At 40.3% G+C, this 25,244-nt stretch overlaps 1 protein-coding gene across 1 annotated transcript; it reads right to left on the reverse strand.

Moving 5' to 3' along the window:
- Positions 1–5,825: 5,825 nt before the first annotated feature.
- On the reverse strand, positions 5,826–25,213 carry LOC133624568 (ADP-ribosylation factor-binding protein GGA1-like). Its single transcript, XM_061988239.2, has 17 exons — positions 25,131–25,213; positions 24,289–24,373; positions 23,739–23,814; positions 20,986–21,084; positions 19,351–19,474; positions 18,781–18,881; positions 16,442–16,522; positions 16,165–16,302; positions 15,993–16,074; positions 15,786–15,896; positions 15,543–15,686; positions 15,280–15,323; positions 10,938–11,110; positions 8,629–8,834; positions 8,377–8,546; positions 8,194–8,304; positions 5,826–6,895 (listed from the first exon to the last, which is right to left on the reverse strand). Exons 1-17 carry the CDS (start codon positions 25,174–25,176, stop codon positions 6,782–6,784), a joined length of 1,905 nt encoding a protein of 634 aa, XP_061844223.1. The 5' UTR covers positions 25,177–25,213; the 3' UTR covers positions 5,826–6,781.
- Between the last annotated feature and the right edge of the window lie 31 nt (positions 25,214–25,244).

The following is a 25,244-nucleotide window of genomic DNA, read 5'->3' on the forward strand; positions in this document are numbered from 1 at the left end:
AAAGTTCGCACACAGATTATCAGATGGAAAAACGGCAAATTATCGTACAACAACTTGAAATTGTTGTATTTCATGTAAAAATGATACCTACCTGATTTGACATCAGTACAGGCCAAAAGTTTGGACACACCTTCTTTTCAATGCGTTTTCTTTATTTGACTCATAGTCATCATGACTATTTACATTGAAGATTGTCACTGAAGGCATCAAAACTGAATGAACACATGGAGTTATGTACTTAACAAAAAAGGTGAAATAACTGAAAACATGTTTTATATTCTAGTTTCTTCAAAATAGCCACCCTTTGCTCTGATTACTGTTTTGCACACTCTTGGCATTCTCTTGATGAGCTTCAAGAGGAGTCACCTGAAATGGTATTCACTTCACAGGTGTCATAGTTTTGATGCCTTCAGTGACAATCTACAATGTAAATAGTCATAAGAATAAAGAAAACACATTGAAATGAGAGCGTGTGTCCAAACTTTTGGCCTGTACTGTAGCTTAGGACAATTTTCCAAAGTCCACATACTACAGCTTTAGTACAACACAGTACACACTTTGGACACCTCTGCACTAAACAATGAAATTAAGCAGAATACTGCAAATGGCCCACGGGCCTCGGGTTTGAGACCTCTGGTCTATGTAGTAGTTTTTGTTCAGAATGAGACATCATATTTCCAGAATGTATGTCTTATTCAAGTTAGCATTCACAAGCCTGATAGCCTGTGGGTAGAACCTGTCAGTCTCGTAGTCCTGGATTTCAGGCTCCTGTATCGTCTGCCTGATAGTAGGAGGCTGAAGAGACTGTGCTGGGGGTGTGTACTGTCCTTTATGATGTTGTGTGCTCTCCTGGTGGCCCTGGTAGAGTACATGTCCTGTAGTGAGGGGAAGGCTGCTCCTGATATGTACTGAGCAGTTTTAATCACTCGCTGGAGTGTCTTCCTGTCCTTAGCAGTGCAGTTTCCATACCAGACCGTGATTGAGCTGGTAAGGACACTCAACTGTACTTCTATAGAAGTTGCTGAGAATTTTGGGTGGCATGCCAAATTTTCTCAGCCTTCTTAGGGAGTACAGTCGCTGCTGGGCTTTCTTTATTGTTTGTTGGGTGTTGTGATCCCAGGTGAGGTCCTCGCTGATGTGGGTCCCGAGGAATTTAAAGGTTTTCACCCTGTCCACCTTTGTCCCCCCCTATGTACAGAGGTGTGTACTGTGCACTCCTTCTCCGTGGGTCAATAATCATATCCTTGGTCTTGTCTGTGTTCAAGGAGAGATTATTATCCTGACACCAGGCCACCAGTTCCGCTACCTCCCTTCTGTATGCTGCCTCAGCTCCCCCGGTGATCAGTCCGACGACCGTAGTATCATCTGCAAACTTGATGATACTGGTGTTGTTCTGGGAGACCACACAGTTGTGTGTGAAGAGGGTGTACAATAGGGGGCTCAGCACGCAGCCTTGGGGGGGTCCCTGTGCTTAGAACCTTTGTGCCTGATGTCTGGTTGCCGTTTCTGACTGACTGGGGCCGGTTTGTGAGAAAGTTCATGACCCAGCCACAGAGAGTTGGTGTCAGACCAACAGTGAGGAGTTTAGCAGTGAGTTTTTGTGGGATGACCGTGTTAAAAGCAGAGCTGTAGTCGATGAATAATAGCCTGGCATAGATGTCCTTGCCCTCTAAGTGGGTGAGGGTGGTGTAGATGACGGTGTTGACTGCATCCTCAGTGGACCGGTTCTGCCGGTAGGCAAACTGTAGAGGGTCCAGTGTGTCTGGGATGGTCTTTTTGATGTGTGACATGACTATCCTCTCGAAGCAGTTCATCACTATTGGAGTGAGTGCAGCAGGGCGATAGTCATTCAGACAGGTCACAGTGTTTTTCTTTGGCAGGGGCACGATGGTGGTGGTCTTGAAGCAGGGGGGCACAACAGCTTGTGCTAGTGACAAGTTGTATATGTCAGCAAGTACGTCAGCCAGCTCTGATGAACACACCCTGAGGGCCTGGCCAAGGATGTTGTCTCGGCCGGCTGCCTTCCGTGGGTTTGTTCTCCTCAGAACTGTACGTATCTCTGCTGTTGTCACAGTGAGTGGTGGGTCCTGCGTGCGCTCCGTGGTCAGAACCCCTCTCTATTGGTTGGTGTTGAGGACCTCGAAGTGGGCATAGAACTCATTCAGCTCATCTGGCAGTGAGCGTTGGCTGTTTCTGACCCCCCTGCTCCTGTGCTTGTAGTCTGTGATGTGTTGCAGGCCTTGCCACATGCGCCGGGAATCTGGTGGAGTAGAATCCCTCCAGCTTTTGTCTGTATTGTCCCTTGGCCTCGCTGATGGATTTACGCAGTTCATATCTTGCCTTCTTGTAGTCCTCAGCGTTGCCTGAGACAAATGCAGTGGAGCGGGCATGTAGCTTGGACCGAACATCACAGTTTATCCAGGGTTTTTGGTTTGGGTATATCTTGTATTTTGTGGGAACAATGTTTTCCACACATGTGCTGATGTAGCCAGCATATTCCTCTATGTCCACAGTACCGGCATCCTTCTGAGCAGCAGTTTTGAACATGTCCCAGTCTGTACTCCCAAAGCAGTCCTGAAGCACTAGTTCAGTGTCTTCATTCCACACTTTAACAGTTTTACTCACTGTGGGGGCTTGCTTGAGGCGCTGTCTGTACCCTGGATATAGAAAAGCTCAGATGTGATCAGATAGTCCAAAGTGTGGTCTGGGTACAGCCTTGTAGGCTCCCCTCTCGTTGCAATATACTTGGTCCAGAATGTTTTTTTCCTCGTAGGAAAGTTCACATATTGATGGTATTTCGGGAGGACGCTCTTTAGGTTGCGGTGGTTAAAATCCCCAGCTACCATGAACGCAGCATCGGGGTGTGCGGTCTCTTGTTTACTGATGACGTCATGCAGCAGCTTTAGCGCTGTAGTGGAATCCGCCCGTGGGGGGATGTAAACAGACAGTATAAACACTGCACTGAACTCCCTTGGCAGGTAAAAAGGTCTGCATTTCACCATCAAAAACTCAATGTTGTCCGAGCAGTGTCTTTCAACCACCTGTACGTCCGAGCACCAGTGTTAAAAGGAAAGGCCATGTAACACAGTGGTAAAAATGCCCATGTGCCAACTTTTTTGCAATGTGTTGCTGCCATTAAATTCAAAGTTAATTATTTTTTTCCAAAACAATTTAGTTTCTCAGTTCAAACATTAAATATCTTATCTTTGCAGTCTATTCAATTGAATATAAGTTGAAAAGGATTTGCAAATCATTGTATTCTGTTTTTATTTACGAATTACACAACGTGCCAACTTCACTGGTTTTGGGTTTTGTAAATTACACCTTACAGCTAATGAAAGCCCCGAGTTAATTGTATGGAAATGTAAAAAAGTAAAATAATATCAACTACTGTTTCAAGCTCTAATCAGCCAAATATTTGCAAAAACTTCCCTAGCATGTAATTTGCTCCCTTTGACTAAATTGACCTTCTGAAAACAAATAACTTTTGCACCATATTCTAATGTATTGAGATACACGTGTACAACTGCCGGCTTTTGACTGCTTTACTGTACCATATTATTCAACGGAACACATTAAAATATTTTGTACAGTAATCCCTCGTTTCTTGCTGTTAATTGGTTCTGGGCCTGACCATGGAATTATTTATTCATTATAATTATTAATTAAAAATCACATATTTTCACAGCAAGAAAATTAAAAAACATTTACAAAAAGTTTTTACATATAGACATGAAATAACACCCTTTAGTCACCTGTACTTAATCCGGGGGTCGGCAACGCGCGGCTTTCGAGCCACAAGCGGCTCCTTAGCGCCACCCTAGTGGCTCCCTGGAGCTTCCTCAAAAATGTATGAAAATGGAAAAAGATGAGGGGAAAAAATATATTTTTTGTTTTATTATGATTTCTGTAGGAGGACAAACATGACACAAACCTTCCTAATTGTTAGAAATCCCACTCTTTACATGCTTTGTCCTACTAATTTCAGTGATCCTTGAACTCATCGTGGTTTGTTACATGTACAACTTTCTCCGACGCAGCCACAGAAAGACGTGTTTTATGACACTCCTTCTTTGTCTCTATTTGTCCATCAAACGTCTTATGCTGTGCGTGAATCCACAAATGGTGAGCTTTGTTGATGTTATTGACTTGTGTGGAGTGCTAATCAGACATATTTGGTCACTGCATGACTGCAAGCTAATCGATGCTAACATGCTATTCATGCTAGCTGTATGTAAATATTGCAATATTATGCCTGGTATTTTAGGTATATTTGAACTAATTTTTACTTGTAGTTTCTGTTTCCTTCAACTTGAACACACACATCTATACCTTTGGCCATTCTAAGCCAGTAATTTCCAGGAGTTATCACTCTGAAAGGCCTCCGTTTGAGTAATGTTTTCCAATGTTGTAAAAATGTGTAGAATAAATATTACATTTCAACATTTCTGTCAACGAAGATTTGTGTCAGCCTGCGACAAATACTCATTTTGATAGTAGGCTAATATAGCTAATATAGACACTTACGTCATGTGTTGCCATCATTATAACAATTTTATATAAGGCTTTACATTTTTTGCGGCTCCACACAGATTTTTTTGTTGTTGTATTTTTGGTCCGATGTGGCTCTTTCAACATTTTGGGTTGCCGCCCAAGTGGCTCCCCGCAGCATTTTTTAAAAAAGGATTGAAAATGGAAAAAGATAGGGGAAAATATTTTTTTTGTTTGAGGACAAAAATGACACAAACCTTTCCAATTGTTAGAAAGACCACTGTTTAATGTTTGTGTGTATGCTTCACTGATGAGAGTATTTGGTGACCATCGTTTTTTCCTACTAATTTCGGCGGTTCTTGAACTCTCCATAGTGTGGACTGTGACGCAACAGTTTGTTTACATGTAAAAACTTCCACTCCTTTGTCTCAATTTGTTCACCAAAAGTTTTATACTGTGCGTGAATGCACAAAGCTTTGTTGATGTTATTGACTTGTTGGACTGCTAATCAGGTGTATTTGGTCAATACATGACTACAAGCTAATCAATGCTAACAGGCTATTTAGGCTAACTGTATGTACATATTGCATCATTATGCCTCATTTGTAGGTATATTTGAGCTCATTTAATATCCTTTACTTTTATCCTATTTGTATATAATTTAGTTTTACATGTCTCATGACACATTATCTGTATGTAATATTGGCTGCATTTCTGATGTTTGTCTGCCATGTTGTTCCAGACCACAGCAAACATTACCTAGCTTGCCAAAGATTGTAAGAAATCTATTAAAAAAGACAGCCCGCTGTTTCCTTTAACTTGGACACACACATCTATACCTTTTTGGCCATTAACTCCTGGAAATTACTGGCTTTTATCTCACCTTCTGAGTAGCCTCTGATTTACTAATGTTTTCCAATGTAAAAATGTGTAGAATAAATATTACATTTCAACATTTCTGTCAACAAAGATTTGCTTCAGCCTGCGACACATACTCATTGTGATAGTAGGCTAATATAGCTAATATAGACACTTACGTCATGTGTTGCCTTCATTATACCACTTATATACGGCTTTTCATTTTTTGCGGCTCCAGACAGATTTGTTTTTTGTATTTTTGGTCCAATATGGCTCTTTCAACCCCTTGATCTAGTGACTAATACCACTGTAGCATTAATATTTTAGTTTAGCTATTTTTATGCTGAAAAGCGCTTAATTCACGCCAAAATGATGTAGGATATGCAGGACAAGCGGTAGAAAACGGATGGGATGCTTAAAAAAAAAAAACAACTGAAGTAGTTCACCATAACATAACATGGAGCCAGTCTGCCACCAATTTCATTCTTTATTGTCATATCAGTATAATCTCAGTGGCCATAGACTCATGCTGTAGGTTGTTTCATCACGTGATGTACCTTTTGATGCGGACATTAACATATTACAAGAGATGTACAGTACATAGGTATGCACAAAAAAATAAGGACCTTGATTTCAGGCACGTGTGGTAGAATCACAGATCAACGATGTCAGCAATGTCAACTCAGGACTTAAGTGGGGTCCTTCTTTGGGTCAAACATTCATCAAAAAAGGCAGCAAATGAATAAAAATAAACATGTTTCATGTGCAAAAATCAAACAAGTGCATGACAAGTGATATCATTCAATTGAATGAGTAGGGTGTCTTCTTCATGGCACCGTAATAACGTGATGCTCTCACCAGCAACACCATTATTTGCAAATAATTAATCACTGCTGAAAAAGTACAATGTTGACGTTAGTGGGAAAATAATTCCTTCAACACTGGCATGCTGGAGTGCAGCATAACAACGTACATTTTATGTAACGGTACGCAAACATGTCTGATTACACGTGCGTCACAATTTTCTGTGATTTCAAGTGACTGCTTCACCTGGAAGGTTCATTAAAATGTGTGTAACGGCACCACTTCCCATGTGATTAAAACACTCGTAAGACTTCAATGATCGCCATTGTCACACGCTTCATGTCTGCTTTGTAAAAACAATAACAGCCTTGATGTACCAATTTATGCTATATCAAGGATGCATATATTCATTTAAATAAATCAACTTGTTCCCCCAAACATCCCTGGATGGAAAGAGTTTTGTTTGAGATAAATGTGACAGGAAAAAGTGGAAAAGACAAACAAAACCCCACAAAGGACAGGAAGGCACCGGGTAGAAACGTAACTGCTCTCTTCAACAAAGAACCAGTTCAATGGGACGCTTTCAACCCAAATTCAGAAGGAAGCCGTAGATGAAAGGCAGTTCTTCTCACTGAAGGTTCCCCCAGGAGGCCGGGGGCGGGAACTGGTCCACGTCACCCGACTCGTCGTGAGCGTGCTCCCCAATGTTGAAGGTTAACTTGTAACGCAGACGCACTTTTTCCTGAAACGTGAGACACAAAAGTGCAGTGAAAAACATCTCATGTGACGACTCAGCCATTATACTTTGCACGCATTAAGTTTAAGTTAATAGGAGTTCTCCCCTACGGAGAACCAGCGTCCTGTACGGTATTGATTTGTATCTATTTAGTCAGAATTACTGGACCCTCTGCAAAACAAGCTAGTCAAATAACTCTGACAGCATTATAGTGTTTTTTAGACTATGCTGCAAAAATGTGAGTCAAGTTTTTGAACTGAACTCACAGGCCACCAGTTAAATAGCCCAAATGATGAAAAGAGAGGACTTAAAATGGATCCTCAAGGCCCACTATCAGTATAACTAAAGAAATTGAACAAATGACTACATCTGAAGTACACAAGCTATAGCAACACATTAGTTACGTTAATAATATTACGGTAAAAAATGTAACTGCCAAAAGAGAGTACTTAATGGTGCCTTGAGGAACACACGCAGTTATGTAAATTGCAAGTTTGGACCAGTGTTGCGACTTTTTTTGTGTGTTATTTAACTAAATAATGACAGAGTTGAGTCATTATATTTAGTTACTTAAATTTGAGTTTGCATGTCCTCCCCGTGACTGCGTGGGTTCCCTCCGGGTACTCCGGCTTCCTCCCACCTCCAAAGACATGCACCTGGGGATAAGTTGATTGGCAACACTAAAATTGGCCCTAGTGTGTGAATGTGAGTGTGAATGTTGTCTGTCTATCTGTGTTGGCCCTGCGATAAGGTGGCGACTTGTCCAGGGTGTACCCCGCCTTCCGCCCGATTGTAGCTGAGATAGGCTCCAGCGCGCCCCGCGACCCCAAAGGGAATAAGCGGTAGAAAATGGATGGATACTTAATTTTGTCCAATTTAGCCCTTCATATTTACCATGCTCAAAGGAAGTAAACCCTACCTAAAGTTGACGGAGTAAAAGGACATTTCCGTATTTAGTTTACTTTTTTTTTAAACAATGTTATAGTGCTATTGATTTAATGTGTGGGGTTAGTGTGTTGTTATGGACATTGCAGCGCTGTAAGAAGTGGAATAAAAAAGAAAACCGCTGTAATGTAATGAGAAAAAGGTAAAATGTTGATGACAACACGAAGCTGACAAGCAGGCTGTTTTTTTTCTTTAAACATTTTTTTTTTATATTGTATCAGTTTTGATATTAGTGTTATCGATTCAGACACTCCTGTTGTAGAGCAAGAGTACAACATGTTCAACATAAAACTTAAGAGGTTGCAAACGTAGGTTCGGGCCCTTTTTAAATTTCACTACATGACATCAGAGAAGCAAACCTTTTGAGGGTTAGCCAGCAGAAGAATCTGTGTGATAGCAACCGGAGGAAGGATAGGATTAAATGCTGGGAGTTCAGTACTCGATGGAGGCTGCAGCTTCACTTTCATTACCTGGGCAACAGAGAGAGACACATTATCCCCATTTTTCCACTCCTTTGTTACAAGCATACAGCATCAACCTACCTTAGGTACCGCTGCTTGAAAGCGTATGTTAGTGACAGGAATGGGCGCTGAAGACAGCATGGAAATGATCACTACCAAAACGTCCGGCCGTGATGGCGGACAGTCTCGGGCATACGTGAACAAAACGCGTAGGCTGAGTTTGTCAAATACAGTCACTGGTAGCAAGCTGCCTAAAACATATTCACCCCAAAAAAACAAAACATGCTTATTTGGATCTGGCAACACAATCTGGGTGTATCAGTTTCATCTTACTTGGGTGGATTAATTCCAGAGGCACTGTAACGTCAGCTAGGGAGATGTTGTAGGAGCCAGAAGAACTGTCAGCGTGTTCGTACAAAGCCAAGTTGGATGAGGGCGCGGGAGCTGACGGTTGTAGGGTTGGAACAGGTCCAGAGTTACAGTTGGACTTGGTCTGGAGATCTCGTAAGGTCACTCGAGACTGAGGTTGGACTTTATCCCTGCGTGTCAACAGGACAGCAGTCACAGTCATTGAAGAACAACATCATGTTGATACATACAGAAATGGACATCAACTCCAATGAATGCCATTGCAATTTTAGATCATGACTGATTTTTTAAACCATTCTTTTTTGAGAGTGTACCATTTAAACAAAACAAGAATCAAGTATGACATACAGTATACTCCTGAGCAAGTATCACCACAATGTTTTTGGCTATTTACAGTAGAAATAGCCATCAACAAGCTTCTGGCATAATTCTGGGTGGACACTCTTTTGAGCAGAATTGGTAGAGTTCAATTAAAATTGGTTGTTTTTATGGCACAGACTGTGCTTGGCAAGTCTTGGCTTTGGGGTTATTAATATTTGGAGCTGTCAAAATTAACGCCTTAATGCAAATTAATTCATTAGTTTTCTGATTTAAAGGGGTCCTATTATGCAAAACCTACTTTTCCTACCTGTTGGTACCCGTTTTCGTGTATTTGGGATCCAATTAAGTCCTGAAAATGTGTACTCAAACCATAGCGGCTGGCGGAGATATTATTGAAACAAATTGTGTCTTCTTCCAAACTTGCTCCAAACGAGCTGATTGGAATTTGAGACTTTAGTGACATATTTTCCCTTGGTTACGACAGCGGCAATCTCCATGTATGGTAGAGGTTTACCCGAAGAGCTTTGCGGGGGTCTGCCATTTTTATCCAGTTGTAGTTCAGTGTCGTAGTTAATACATTTTGGTGGTAATAATTTAGCTTTCAATTGGATGGGAAATATACGACCATTAACATGGATGAACGAGCAAGAATGCCGTGATCACGTGATGGCAATAAACGAACGTCTGACTTCATTTTTCCAACTGAGGAAAAAAATGCACTTCAAAATGCTCAATATATATATAGGTTACATTTTTGCTTACAAGAATGAGTCCATTTTATTTTTTGTTTATTTATTTAGGATAGCAAAATTACCTACCTTCCAATTACAGTACAATGGTAAATAATTCTACAGTAATGATGAATGATGTAGACAAAAGGTCTGGGTCTGTCTGCATAAAGCCAAGTATTTTTGAAAGTAAATTAATTGATCTTTTTCTAATGTGTAACACCTTGAGACAAGAATATATCGGTTGACAGTCTAAAAGTAACATGTCTTCCTTCACTCTTATGCACTTTGCGAAAAATCGCAAATCAAATCGCAATCACAATATGACAGAAAATTGCAATTACAGTATTTTACGGACTATAAGTCGCAGTTTTTTTCATAGTTTGGCGGGGGGTGCGACTTATACTAAGGAGCGACTTATGTGTGAAATTAACACATTACCGTAAAATATCAAATATTATTTAGCTCATTCACGTAAGAGACTAGACGTATAAGATTTCATGGGATTTAGCGATTAGGAGTGACAGATTGTTTGGTAAACGTATAGCATGTTCTATATGTTATAGTTATTTGAATGACTCTTACCATAATATGTTACGTTAACATACCAGGCACGTTCTCAGTTGGTTATTTATGCCTCATATAACGTACACTTATTCAGCCTGTTCACTATTCTTTATTTATTTTAAATTGCCTTTCAAATGTCTATTCTTGGTGTTGGGTTTTATCAAATACATTTCCCCAAAAAATGCGACTTATACTCCAGTGCGACTTATATATGTTTTTTCCCTTTTTTATAAGGCATTTTCGGCCGCTGCGACTTATACTCCGGAGCGATTTATACTCCGAAAAATACGGTAGATTTTTTTCTCGAAATTATAATTTAAAAAAATTATTGCTTTACTTGTATTTTCCGACAGTGTGACATTAATTGAATGTGTCCTGACTGATGATTACAATTATTCAAAAGAGCCATTTCCAAACTGTTGCTACTAAGTTATAAGTTTAGAATTGGTTACGCGCAAGGTAAGTTTGATGTCCAACCCCTAGCCAATTAAATGTTGTTTTGTCCAAATTATGCATAATGTACACTAGTATAAGAAAGGATAAGCTTGGTCTGGTATTTTTGGTCTTAAAGTACTACAAAGTGTATAATTCTTGAGTAAATCTAAAAGTTAATACACCAACAATGTACACCACTAATCTCATTAAAATCTCTCTCACCATTTAACTTGCTGGTTCTGTGGAGGTAGGGACTGCTGTAACAATGTCTTCCCCAGCATGTCGAGCTCATCCATGGCTTTGGGTGCCTCTGCTACAGCATGTGGAGTTTGCACTACAGCCGGACGCAACAGCGCAGCTGGGACTGCCGGAGCGGGGTTTTCTGGAACAGCGGACTGACGGAACAAAACAAAGGAGGTATACATTTGGTTTTAACGTGATTATGTGAAATGAGCAGTGTTGGGTTAGTTACTAAAAACCAGTAACTAGTTACAGTTACTAGTTACATTATTTCAAAAGTAACTCAGTTACTTACACCAAAAAGTAATGCGCTACTGTGAAAGTAACTAGTTACTTATTTTTTTCTTATTTTTTTAAAAGCTCCCATTAATGCCCTTCTAGCCTTCATTTCAGTACTGTTATTGCACTGGCGAATAATACAATCTGTTGATCAACTTGACATACATTTGCATCACTGAACTCTGCTAAGCAATGTGGTCTACATACAACACACAAAGACAAAGATATGTTTCAAAGGGCCAATTTATTTCAGGCCAGAACAAATTGACAAAACTATTTTAAATAGCTGCAACATAACATACTTAAGTAACAAACAGCATAATAACAACATAACTGTAAACCTGGCTTCACCTAAGGAAGGCACACGTGACATACACAAAGCCTAACCAGGCATTTTTTTCTCAAGGAATTCTGAAATAAAATCATGTCTTCATGAGATCAACACTGTACTGAAGCCCAGAACATTCTACGCATTTCCCCAATTTTAGTTTAGAGAAAAGGAAAGATTGGCCCGGCCCACTAGGATCCCTCTTTATGTTTGTGAACTTTATAGTCTATACATTTAGAGTGATGTGATAATCAAACACTCTAGAAATCTAGAATGAAAGAGTCCATCCATCCATCCATTTTCTACCGCTTATTCCCTTTGGGGTCGCGGGGGGCGCTGGAGCCTATCTCAGCTACAATCGGGCGGAAGGCGGGGTACACCCCGGACAAGTCGCCACCTCAGAATGAAAGAGTATATAAGAGAATTGACAGAGTGTGTGCACCTTCAATGATGAATGATGAGCAGAGGCAGAGTTTGGAGTATTTTCTTTAGCTTGCTTTCCATGTTTATGTGCTCACTGTCCAGGTGCCATTCGCCGTTTGACGCCCGCTATCATGCTAATTAGCTGCCTGAAATCGGGTGACTCCACTGTAGAAATAGCCTGCATGTCTTCTAGCACAGTGGTTCTCAACCTTTTTTCAGTGATGTACCCCCTGTGAAATTTTTTTTTAATTCAAGTACCCCCTAATCAGAGCAAAGCATTTTTGGTTGAAAAAAAGAGATAAAGAAGTAAAATACAACAGTATGTCATCAGTTTCTGATTTATTATATTGCTCATTTGTAGTGGTCTTTCTTGAACTATTTGGAAAAAAAGATATACAAATAACTGAAAACTTGTTGAAAAATAAACAAGTGATTCAATTATAAATTAAGATTTCTACACATAGAAGTAATCATCAACTTAAAGTGCCCTCTTTGGGGATTATAATAGAGATCCATCTGGATTCATGAACTTGATTCTAAACATTTCTTCACAAAAAAAGAAATCTTTAACATCAATATTTATGGAACATGTCCACAAAAAATCTAGCTGTCAACACTGAATATTGCACTGTTGCATTTCTTTTCACAGTTCTTTTTGACAGTCATTTTAGTGAGGGTCAAACCATCATGGCATGGGGGAAACTCTGGGTTTATGGTAATGAATGGAATAGCCTACTTGATTTGATGTTCAGTTTATGAACTTACATTCATATTTTGTTGAAGTATTCAATAAATATATAAAGGATTTTTGAATTGTTGCTATTTTTAGAATATTTAAAAAAAATCTCACATACCCCTTGGCATACCTTCAAGTACCCCCAGGGGTACGTGTACCCCCATTTGAGAACCACTGTTCTAGCACAATGGCTCTATCAATCTAGCACACATCTAGCACACAATCTAGCACACATCTATCTAGCACACAATGGCTCTATCAATGTTCTCCTGGCTAGCAGTGCCGCTGTTAAAATCCAGCCGCTGTTGGAGGTGGAGGTGAAGTGTGTCTCTCTTTACTAGCTTCGTCGAAGCATGTTGCTTTTGTAGGTGTTTCAGCAGATTTGAATTGCTGTTTTGGGCAGTAGATGGGATCTTTGATCCAAGACACAACTTACATTTAACTAAAATGTTATTTTCTTTGTGCTCGACAAAAGAAAAGAAGTGAGAATATCTCCATGTTAAAGGGGAACATTATCACAATTTCAGAAGGGTTAAAACCATTAAAAATCAGTTCCCGGTGGCTTATTTTATTTTTCGAAGTTTTTTTCAAAATTTTACCCATCACGCAATATCCCTAAAAAAAGCTTCAAAGTGCCTGATTTTAACCATCGTTATATACACCCGTCCATTTTCCTGTGACGTCACATAGTGATGCCAACACAAACAAACATGGCGCATAGAACAGCAAGCTATAGCGACATTAGCTCGGATTCAGACTCGGATTTCAGCGGCTTAAGCGATTCAACAGATTACGCATGTATTGAAACGGATGGTTGTAGTGTGGAGGCAGGTAGCGAAAACGAAATTGAAGAAACTGAAGCTATTGAGCCATATCTGTTTGAACCGTATGCAAGCGAAACCGACGAAAACGACAACAGCCAGCGACACGGGAGAAAGCGAGGACGAATTCGGCGATCGCCTTCTAACCAACGATTGGTATGTGTTTGTTTGGCATTAAAGGAAACTAACAACTATGAACTAGGTTTACAGCATATGAAATACATTTGGCAACAACATGCACTTTGAGAGTGCAGACAGCCCAATTTTCATCAATTAATATATTCTGTAGACATACCCTCATCCGCTCTCTTTTCCTGAAAGCTGATCTGTCCAGTTTTGGAGTTGATGTCAGCAGGCCAGGGAAGCTAGGGTCGATATTCTTCTCTTGATCATCTTCGGTGGCATAAGGGACGGTGTGAGCCAAGACATCCAGGGGGTTTAGCTCGCTCGTCTGCGGGAACAAACTGCCGCCATTGCTTGCCGTGCTACCGAGGTCCTTTGTCCCTGAATTGCTCACACACTCCGGCAGATTCAATGGGGGTCTGGCGGCAGATTTCTTTGACTTTATCGTTGGAAATGCATCTGCTTTGAGTGTCGCAGGATATCCACACATTCTTGCCATCTCTGTCGTAGCATAGCTTTCGTCGGTAAAGTGTGCGGAACAAACGTCCAATTTCTTGCCACTTTCGCATCTTTGGGCCACTGGTGCAACTTGAATCCGTCCCTGTTCGTGTTGTTACACCCTCCGACAACACACCGACGAGGCATGATGTCTCCAATGTACGGAAAACAGTCGAAAAAACGGAAAATAACAGAGCTGATTTGACTCGGTGTTTGAGAAAATGGCGGATTGCTTCCCGATGTGACGTCACAACGTGACGTCATCGCTCCGAGAGCGAATAATAGAAAGGCGTTTAATTCGCCAAAATTCACCCATTTAGAGTTCGGAAATCGGTTAAAAAAATATATGGTCTTTTTTCTGCAACATCAAGGTATATATTGACGCTTACATAGGTCTGGTGATAATGTTCCTCTTTAAGAAACTTGACTGCGGCTCCGTTGTTAGTAAACACAGACACGCAGTAAAAATAAAAAGCAACAATAAGAATACAAATATAACAGTAAAATAAGAATATAACAAGAGAAATTAGGCAGTAGTAGTGACCATGTTATAAAAAATGTATTGCACTGTTTTTTGTTTCAGTTTATTTCAGTATTGTTATTGCTTTCATCCTAGTACCCCCCTCCCCCCCAGAGAGGAGTTGTACAGTCAGGGTGTTTAACTCGTTTTATTACCACAAGATAATGAAACCTAACTAAGTGGTTACCTGTTTGTTTTCTTTCAGACAGTGTTAAAGGTTTCGATTAAATGTTTTCAGTTCTGTTTGTGTTTTTATTTCACATGGCAAATCATTCCTAAACTTAATCCTTGTCACTGAGAAACTTGACTGGCCAAATGTGGTTTTACGCCCCCTGCTATACAGTTGCCACCCACCGCTCCCCTTGTCACCACTTTTTTTGTATTTGTTGAGCGCCTGATTTATACTTCGAAATATTAATCACTATTTCTTTCATTGTCTTGTCCAAAATGAACTTTCTTCAGGCCTCTTATTGGCTCAAACATTCGAGGTTATAGCACCCCCTGCTGCTTTGGCCTGTCCGTGACATGTGTGTTTCTGTGTACACGTGACCAAAGTAGCATGTTCAAATACTGACTCTAATATGAATACGCATTACCTGTAAAGTGTTCTGATGCTCACAGGAGTCTGTAACATTTAGTCCTAGGAGATCAGAAACAACAGTTAAGTTGGAGATATGGCTTGATGGTGTGATTCATTCAACACTTTGGGTTGCAGCAAGCTAGTAAACAGCAGGTCTACAACACAGTCAATGAACATAAGACAAAACTGCTGTGCAAATAAAGCTGACTCAATGCATTTTGGCTCTTAAAAGCATTATTCTAGCTTGATTATACCAGCAAGATGAGGGTTTGTGCTTACCCATGGACATGAGCTCATCGTCCAGGAGGCTGATGCCCATGTTTTGACACAGGGTGTCTAGGTTGGAGAGTTCTGGGTTAAATGGTGCTTCGTCATCTGGTGCACTTAGTCCTGTCAGGTCTAACAGCGCCGAGCTACTGCTGCCTAATTTCAAATAAAAAACAATGCGCATATCAACGGCTGTTTACACAACACTTGGTGGATCTGCCAAAACTTAAAACATGGCAAACTAAAGAGAGGTACCTGGTTGTGAAGGTGTGTTTGTACAATCATTTGTCAGCGTTTCCCCCTTCACCAGCTGCCTGTAGAGGTTGATCACTTGTGTCAGGCTGTCATTGGCCTGTAAGATATCCGCTGGAAACGCACATATTTATTGGCTTTTTCACCAGTCCATTGGAATGTGTCTCTTTTTGTTTCACTACGAGGCCTTTGCCGTGCTAGTTCTCTTACCTAAGGCTTCATCGTTGTCCACTGTATCACTGGCTAACCGGAACAGTGTGGGTCTCATTTTTTCACAACGTTGGTAAAGATCCTTTTCAGACAAGACAGAAGTTTGATTTAACAAAGTACTCACCTCTGTTTGTGTGAACTTTCCGTCTACGTGCTTGAGAGCTTTACCAACCTTAATGAGCTCCTGGTTGCTCTGTGAGCGGTCTTCCTTGCTGTAGCCCTCCAGCAGTTGACTCAGCAGGCTGACACTCTCCTTTACCTCCTGAATGGCGTTTACCCGCTTTGACAGCTTCTCTACACGCTTCTGGTCCTAGAAGAAGAAAGGGTCATCTCCACAGCATTGTCACAATCACCACTTGTCATGAAATGTATATTAAATAGAAAAATAGAAACCTGCAAAGATGGTGCAGATACACGTGACTCAAAACAACAAAGCAACAATGACTCACCTCCTGAACCATCTCCTTAATGAGCTTGTTTGCAGCTTTTAGATCTTCAGGTTGAGAGCTATTCAATAAGCGAGACAACGTCTACAAAACAGGATAGGACAGCAGAGGGAAAGAGGAAGACGGCTTTGTAAACTGTTTGTCTCTTAACACTTTACCCAGGAGTCAAAAGTTCAGGGGAGGTTTAACAGGTCATACATTTTGCTTGTGCAATATAGACAATATACTGTAAATGATATACATGTGGCTGATGATAGAGCTTTTAATACCATTATTATGTCGTGATAATGTATGTTGATGACACATTCCAGCTGTGTGCCGCAAATTTGATAAGCGATCGAATGTGTCCCCCATGCACTATAGCATTCTGGCTGGCGGCTCCACAGTGCAGAGCCACTTCTAAGTCAGCAATCCTCGCCTCCATGGTGGCAAATATACTACATTTCTTACTAGTACGGTATTATCACTGGAGGACGAGGACTAGCTAAACATGCTACACTACACACCGTAGGAGGACATGCTAATCGCTAAGCTAGAGCTTTTGAAAGTAAACAGCGGTGGTATCGACAGTTTTGATTGATTGATTGAGAAGTTTATTGACATCTTAAAGAACTGAATCCATGTAATGCTTTAAAAAGACAAATGGATGGCACAAAAAGCCAAAAGGCTTGTTTCCATTGTGGTTCATTAAATATTCATCACATTTGATACATTCAATAATAAAAGATTTACAACCTGTAACATGTATGTAGGAGCCTAAATGCTGTTTAAGTTAATTTACATTTTTATGGAAGGTGCTTTATGTTTATTCAGCCAAAATGGGACTATTTACTTTATTTGCATAATACGAAAATGTATATATTTGCATGCTTAGAATAATTATAAGGTACACTTTATTTGTAATTATTACATTTGTCTAAATTTGATGACGTAACTGTTTGATTGCATATATGGCGGAAGGATCTGTGTGGTTGGTTGGTTTTTGGACAGAGTGCATTATGGGTAATGGCAGTCAGGTGCGGGGGAATTGAGCCACACAGTTTTTTTTTCTCACTCTTACTTTTTCTTAGTCTTGCTTTTTCTAACACCTACTGTAACAAACTCCTTTTATTTTGCCATTCATTTGTTCCCACATCGTTATTGTTTTACGTTTTTGAATAATTAAGTGACAAGTAAACTATACAAAACGAAGAGGAGCGTCTGGAGTTTGTTTGTTGTTGCCGCAGCAAGCGGAGCAGGAGAAAGTAGAGGAGCGTCAAGCTAAAGGCTTAATTAGGAATCTACAATGTATATAAAAAATAACGTTAAAAAAATTGATAAATTATGTACATATACACAGTATACATGTCAGGTGATTTGAAAAACAATATATACAAAAAATGGGGGTGGGGAGGTATATACACTTTGTACATGACACTATGTACATGACTATGCACATGTTGGCTCCAAGAGTGTGCAAAACAGAATGAGAAAATATATATACACTATAACCACATATAAACCTGTTTGATGCTTCGAAGAGTTGCTGGGGATCAATTTTGGTTCAGGTAGAGATTGAGCTGAGCCATGATTTTATGGCAGTTTTGAAATTTAGTAGGGAAGTTCGAATTTTAAGGTCTGTTGGTAGTGCATTCCACCGTGTAACGATACCAAGTATAGTTTCAGTATGTTGTCGATACTACAGTGTTTGAATCGATATTGTTTTACATTCAAACACAGGACAACATCAGGAAAAACCAAAGGATTTCAATCAAAGCCAATAGTAAAAAAATATTTTAACGTTTAATTGACATTGTTACATGGCTCTCCTATGTTTTTGTGTGATTATAATTGTTATCAAAAATTTAATCATTCAGTGATCTTGAAAATTTTAAGTATCAGTATCAGCTTGGTCAGACCAATACTGCCTCTGATATCCAAATTCGCTCTATTGCCCAAAATGTATGTAAAGTATCCAAACAACAGAAGAATAAGTGCTTATCACATTTTAACAGACATGTAGATACAACCATGTTACAACAGAAAGTAACCAAATATTACCAGTAAGTTAACAAGTTGATTGATAATAGTTTTGACAAAATAAAACTACCACAAATGACACACTATGTTACTGCATACGGCAGCAGCTAAATTGGGAGCCTGTGTACCCTGTTTTGAAACAGTTCTATTATCATTTATGTACCAAATAATATATAGTGATACATCTTTACCGCAGGAGGCTGCAATATGAATCATAATATAGATTTAAGGCCATATTGTCCATCCCTATCATATAACACTTGTTCTTTTTCTTCAAGCTTATTCTTTAAATGTTGTATTTTACCCGGAGGCGTGTTACATACCTTGGACTTCTCTTCATCCTCAAAGATGGCACTTTTTATTCTGGGTGGTGGGAGTGGAAGGAGCTTGTCGTCAGGAAGTATTGGATCCTGCTTGACAATACCTGGAAGAGAACAAGGACGCATATCAGCCATAGTTGAATAAACATTTTCCATCAGCAGGGTTTCTGCACAAAAACAGGGTCTGCTCTGACCGTCTTTGCACACCCACTCCAATTCAGTGATAGTGTTTTCAACACTTTTACAGAGCAGCCTTAAATGCTGCTGTTATCAATGACATAGTAGGTTCTATTGTAGATGGTTATTTGAAGTGCTTAGTGTCACACGGTGTACTGTAAGATATATATTGTTGAGCTAAGAAGCTTCAAATAAGGAAAGCTTGGAACAGGGGTCATGCTTTTGGCTCACCATTAATTAAAAGGAGAACTGATATGAAAGCAGAAACTACAGGTTTAAACTAAAACATGGCGTCTTCCCCGACTTTGAAAATAAGTTGGGTATCCTAGAAGGCAAACAACTTCAGCTTGTCGGTTACCGATGTTCCCAAGTTGGACATACTTCTGAAGGACTCACCTTGTTTCTTCAACATCTGATACGCATCAGCTATCTTGGTCTCATCTGGGAGTTTCACCGTCCAGCTGAACATCATTTCTTGAACCTTGGTCTTCACTGGCTCTGGAGCACGAGCTCCCAAGTACTGCAAAGATTGTTTAGAAAAAAGTTATACTGCTGTTCGAAAGTTCAGTTACGCACTAAACACTAGTTAGACCTAATACAAAGCAGCAGATTTATTACAACATGTGTCCAATGTAGCCCAGAATTATGTAACAATGTTCATTGTAAAAAAAACAAAAAAAAACAGTCACAAATGTTCCCCAGTAAAATAATTATGTTTGCATTTTGTTTGGACAGCACTGCAATGTGGGTCCAACAGAACTGAATCTATTTGTGGGAGTCTAGATGAGCTGGTCATCTCATTTGTATATTAATGTCTACAAAAAAAAGTTAATACAGTGGAACCTTGATTTACGAACCCCTCTATTAGCAAACTTTTCGATTTACGAATGTTTAGATCGCGCCAAATATGCCTCTGTGGGCGAATCATGTCTCTGTGTATGAACGCTTCATTCACTCATATTGTGTCCAGCTGGCAGCCATTTTGGGCTTGCTCGTATTGAAGAGCTTGAGGAAGCCTGCTTTGTACCACAACAAGTTTTTAGTTATGATGAGAACAGACTATTCTGGAAAAAGATGCCAAAAGAGAAGACTACTTCTCGTTCAGTGGCGCCTCTTCCAAAAGCGCACATACACAAACGGCCGTTATAGTTTTTTATTTTCATCCTTGCTAACGATTATGTAGCTTGTGGCAAAGCTGACTGCTCCCCCCGACCCTTCTCCTTTCGTCTGCTCCTTTGCTGATGTCAATGCACAGTGAGTGGATTTATATTTTTTAAATGTTTATTACTGTAGCAATATGGTTGTTAAAATTAAGGATTTTTGTGACTTCTGATTGTTTGTGAGGGCACCAAAGGGACTTCTGTGTGTGTGTGCATGTGTTGGCGCAGCGCATACAGCACAGTTTAGCTTTTCATTGTTGTTGTTTTGGCTTGTTAACAAAGAGATAGTTAATTCACCACCACCTCGTCATATTTTGTTGATGTATAGTACTGTATAACGTGTTATATTGTGTTCAAGTGTACAAACCTTTGCTAAAATATGGACTTTTAACTCTGTCATTTCTTATTAATACCAATATTTCTGCTTGTTCTCACTACATGACGCCTTTTGCTTATTTTTTCATTTTAGATGGAATGTTTTTGTTTTTTATTTTCACAATGTGCTACGGAGTAAGGACCCATATAAAAAAAATCCCCCTTGGTCAAATGGCACCCGGGCCACACTTAGGACCCCTGGGTTTAAGTACTTTACCAGGAAGCCGAAATGTTACTATTACTAACAATGGAAAACTTTCTTCAAGCTCTGGATCTCCGCTCCCGCGGGAGGTACCGGCCACCACAAATTAATATATTAATTAATATATGGGAAACATTACATGGTCAGGTATAAATATGAGCTATGTCAATTTGACCTGAAATGATAGGAACTTTACATGCATACATGTGTTTGGGTATGCCACTTTCCTATTGGTAGTGTTATATGTAGATGAAGCCAAACTACCATTTTTTAACTGTATTCAGCAATTATTACCTTCGGTGAGACCACTTTTATGAGCTCATTGAGGAAGCGGAACTTTCCCACTTCATTGTGAAACTCCTTCCCACAGTTCTTCATACACGTTTCCAAAACCTAGGGATCAACCAAAAATGGTTAGTACAATGTTCGTTAAAATAGATAATTAGGCTAAAGGGGTCAAACTATGATTTTTTTCTACATTCAAAATACTTCCTTGTGGTCTACATAACATGAATGGGTGGTTATTTGGTCAAAATGTTGCATTTCTGACTGTCTCTTCAGAATGCGCCTTCTTAACTGTTTAGAGGTCTCTTTTAAATCACACCTAGTCTTTCCTGCACAGGTTATGTACATTTATTTACATAAGTAGGATTCTATTTCTATTTCCAATTGCACAGGTTTAATTTGTAATTTGTTTATTTGTAATCATATAGGGGAACTTCTAAATCTTGTTTCAAGCTTATTATTTACGGAAGGGAGTGGGAACAGCTGTTTAATATAACTAATGTCTTGTGTCCTGCACATCTTGTAATACTGCAACTAAATGCCCTGGATTTTCCTCGGGATCAATAAAGTACCTATCTACGGCATTTATCATCTCTTTGTTGTGGGCGGTCTTATTTACATTACAATGTCAGGTTTATATGAATTGAGGGTTTACCAATCAGGTTTACCATGAATTGATTTACGTGGACCCCGACTTAAACAAGTTGAAAAACTTATTCGGGTGTTACCATTTAGTGGTCAATTGTATGGAATATGTACTGTACTGTGCAATCTACTAATAAAAGTTTCAATCAATCAATCAATCAATATGTCAAACATTTGACCTTGACCCTCCTCCAGGCCGGGCCCCCTTCGACTGCGTCCCCACACTGTCAGCCATGTAAAAGTTTTTACCACTTCCATATCAAGTCTACTAACAGATATAAGTTACATCTATATGCTACTTTTTTTTATTTAAAAAAATGGTAACAGCAGAGGATTTTAGCATGCATGTACATGAACAAACCAGTCTGCACGGCAAACAAGAGGATAGAGAAAAATAAGGAACTTATTGACAACAAGTTTGGAAAACAAACTAATAAAAAGGGTGGACTCAGGCAAAGCTCTTAGGCTATGTCTACACTAAGCCGGATAACCCCTTAAACGAATAACTATTTAGCCTAAGCATAGTGTCAGCCACACTAAACCATCGTTTAAGGTAACCCTCCTTGGATATTTTATTATATATACCGGTAAGTGCGCCGTGTATTTCTTGAATCTCCGGCTCTTAGCTTTGTATGGACTCATTGATCGCTTACGAACTGACTTCGGAGAGGAAGTAACGCCAGAAAGACAGCGCCCCACACAGGAAGTGACATCAGAAAGAACACGCCACAGCCAGCTTCATAACAACCCGTTCAGTAACTCGGAGGTAACCACTAGAAAGATGGAGGCGAGTCATCCAGACATGCCCGTGTTTCTCCTTCTTGTACATGTAATAGTAGGAAACGGGCGATTGCAGCTATTTGGGATACAACACATCTCAGTCGGCAACATAGCAATGTTGAGCGACGGTTTTGCATAAGCCCTGGAAGAACGGTAGCCTGGTGGGATATGTTTGTCACCGAGTGTGTTGTGTCAGAGGAACGGCAAGGGAACTTTCGAATGTCCAGGTCAGCTGTGATTCTACTTAGTGAAAAACTTTGTCCATTTGTCGAAGGAGAGACAACGAAAATGCGGGCTCCCGTGGACACGGGAAGACTACGAAAAATAGCGAATGCATTTGGACTGGCAAAGCAGATTATCAGTTATTGTCTGCGATGTATGTCGAGCGATTACTCAACGCCTAGTTTTGTACTCCATAACTATTGTGAAGCCATGAAGTGGTTGCGGCCGTCGAGTACAATCGCCAATTTCAGCCTACAAGTACAATGTCCTGTTTTTGGTTGTTGTAAAATGTTCTTTATCACATTGTTTACTTCCACACGTCCATTAAATATATGATTCATGTATGATGGCTCAGGTGTGATTCACTACAATAGTCTAACAGCTGCTGATGCTGAGGCAAGCAAGGTTTACTGTTAAATGAAATGTGGCAATAGTCTACATTGAAACACAATGTAAGAAAACATTTCCAGGTCAGAGGTGACTATGACACGCACATTTTTTTTCACGCATGCGTACTAGGTCGTGTTCCGCCTGCGGACGGCGGGGTTCTTAAACGGTGGCATTGTTGTGTGTGTGGACACGGATAAGGTTAGATGGGACTTACCCTGGATAACCTTATCTGGCTTAGTGTAGACGGGACGGCGTGGGAGAGTGGCCGTGCCAGGGGGTTCCTTGTTCAATCCCCACCTTCTACCAACCTCGTCACGTCTATTGTGTCCTTGAGCAAGACACTTCACCCTTGCTCCTGATGGTTGTGGTTAGGGCCTTGCATAGCAGCTCCCACCATCAGTGTGTGAATGGGTGAATGTGGAAATAGTGTCAAAGTGCTTTGAGTACCTTGAAGGTAGAAAAGCGCTATACAAGTATAACCCATTTACCATTTAGTGTAGAAGGGTTCTTAGGGTAAACTCTTACCATATATGGAGATATCCGCTGACACAACTATGGCAAAATACGTCACTAATGTTTCAAATTCCATGAAGCATGTTTTGAAGAAGGCATAAGTGTTGTATTTAATATCTCTGACATGCCTCCATGGTTTAAATTAAAAATGTCAGGTGTTGGTTTTGAAAATTATAACCCCTTTAAGTCAATACAGAATAGCGAGCTCTTACCACAAGCGCTTGCATGGCCTCCCATTCCTGAGGAGACTGGATTTTGTGGGCCAGAAGTCTGGTAGCAATCTGGGGCCTGTGAGGTGTGATGATGTGAATACACACATACATGATTCAGAAAATTATCAAATATCACATTCTTTAGTGCACATTTTTGAACCATTATGTTTTGATGATTAACCTATGAGGCACATGTTTCATCAAAGCAAAAGCCGGTAGAAACTGATAATAACTTGAATCAACTGGGGACGGCGTGGTGCAGTTGGAAGAGTGGACGTGCCAGCAACCTGAGGGTTCCTGGTTGGAGCCCCAGCTTCTACCAACATAGTCACGTCCGGTGTGTCCTTGAGCAAGACACATCACCCTTGCTCCTGATGGGTCGTGGTTAGCGCTTTGCAGGGCAGCTCCCGCCATCAGTGTGTGAATGTGTGTGTGAATGGGTGAATGTGGAAATATTGTCAAAGCGCTTTGAGTACCTTGAAGGTAGAAAAGCGCTGTACAAGTATAACCCATTTACAATTGAACTGTTATAAGGTAACACATTATTCACCCTTCTGGTTCTTTGTTGAGTTGCTCACAGAAAACCTTGATATTTTCCCAATCAGTCTCCTTATTCAGAGGATTGGTGGCATTGTCTGTAAAACATAAACACATAAACATTACACCATATAAACCTTCTTTGATGTTCAACCTTAAAGTCATACAGCAACAGTGAAACTGCTGTTAGTCATTTCTTGGAATATGCTTGTTAGTTTGGGCAGCACTGTGAGAGAGGGGTTAGAGCCATCTGCCTCACAATACAAAGGTCCTGGGTTCGATGCTGCACTCTGGATCTTTCTGTGTGGAGTTTGCATTGTTCCCCCCGTGACTCCCACCTCCAAAGACATGCATGACATAGGTTGATTGGCAACACTAAATTGGCCCTAGTGTGTGAATGTTGTCTGTCTATCTGTGTTGGCCCTGTGATGTGGTGGCGACTTGTCCAGGGTGTACCCTGCCTTCCACCCGAATGCAGCTGAGATAGGGACCCCGGACGGGACAATCGGTAGGAAATTGGATGGATGTGCTTGTTAGTTTAGTGATTTCGAAAGCAGTTTGACAAGTATGCAGAATGTGACAGCCTATTTTGGTTGAGGCAGGCAGGTTTGATTCTACTGAACTGGCGTGGAGGAAAGACAACGTTGAAATAATGTGATCAAATCTGAATAACAACGTAAAATGCTCGCAAAACAATGCAACTCATAAAAGCCACTGAGTATGTATGTATAATCCCCCGATCGCAGTTTTCATGACATTCGCTAAAAAATAAAGGATTCTAGAAAAAACTATACGCTTTAAATGTCACCTCTCTAGGTTTGTCGCTAACTATTTGTTGTTGTTGTAACGACTTACTGATACGCGACTGTAGGCTCTCCTCATCGAGAGGCGCCGCCGCCATCTTTAGGGAATTCCAAACAAGAGGTCAAATCTCGCGTGGTTTTGTAATATCGCGTTAACACCCCCTCG

Source organism: Nerophis lumbriciformis, linkage group LG27 (genome assembly GCF_033978685.3).
Source record: "Nerophis lumbriciformis linkage group LG27, RoL_Nlum_v2.1, whole genome shotgun sequence".
In the NCBI taxonomy this organism is placed as follows: domain Eukaryota; kingdom Metazoa; phylum Chordata; class Actinopteri; order Syngnathiformes; family Syngnathidae; genus Nerophis; species Nerophis lumbriciformis.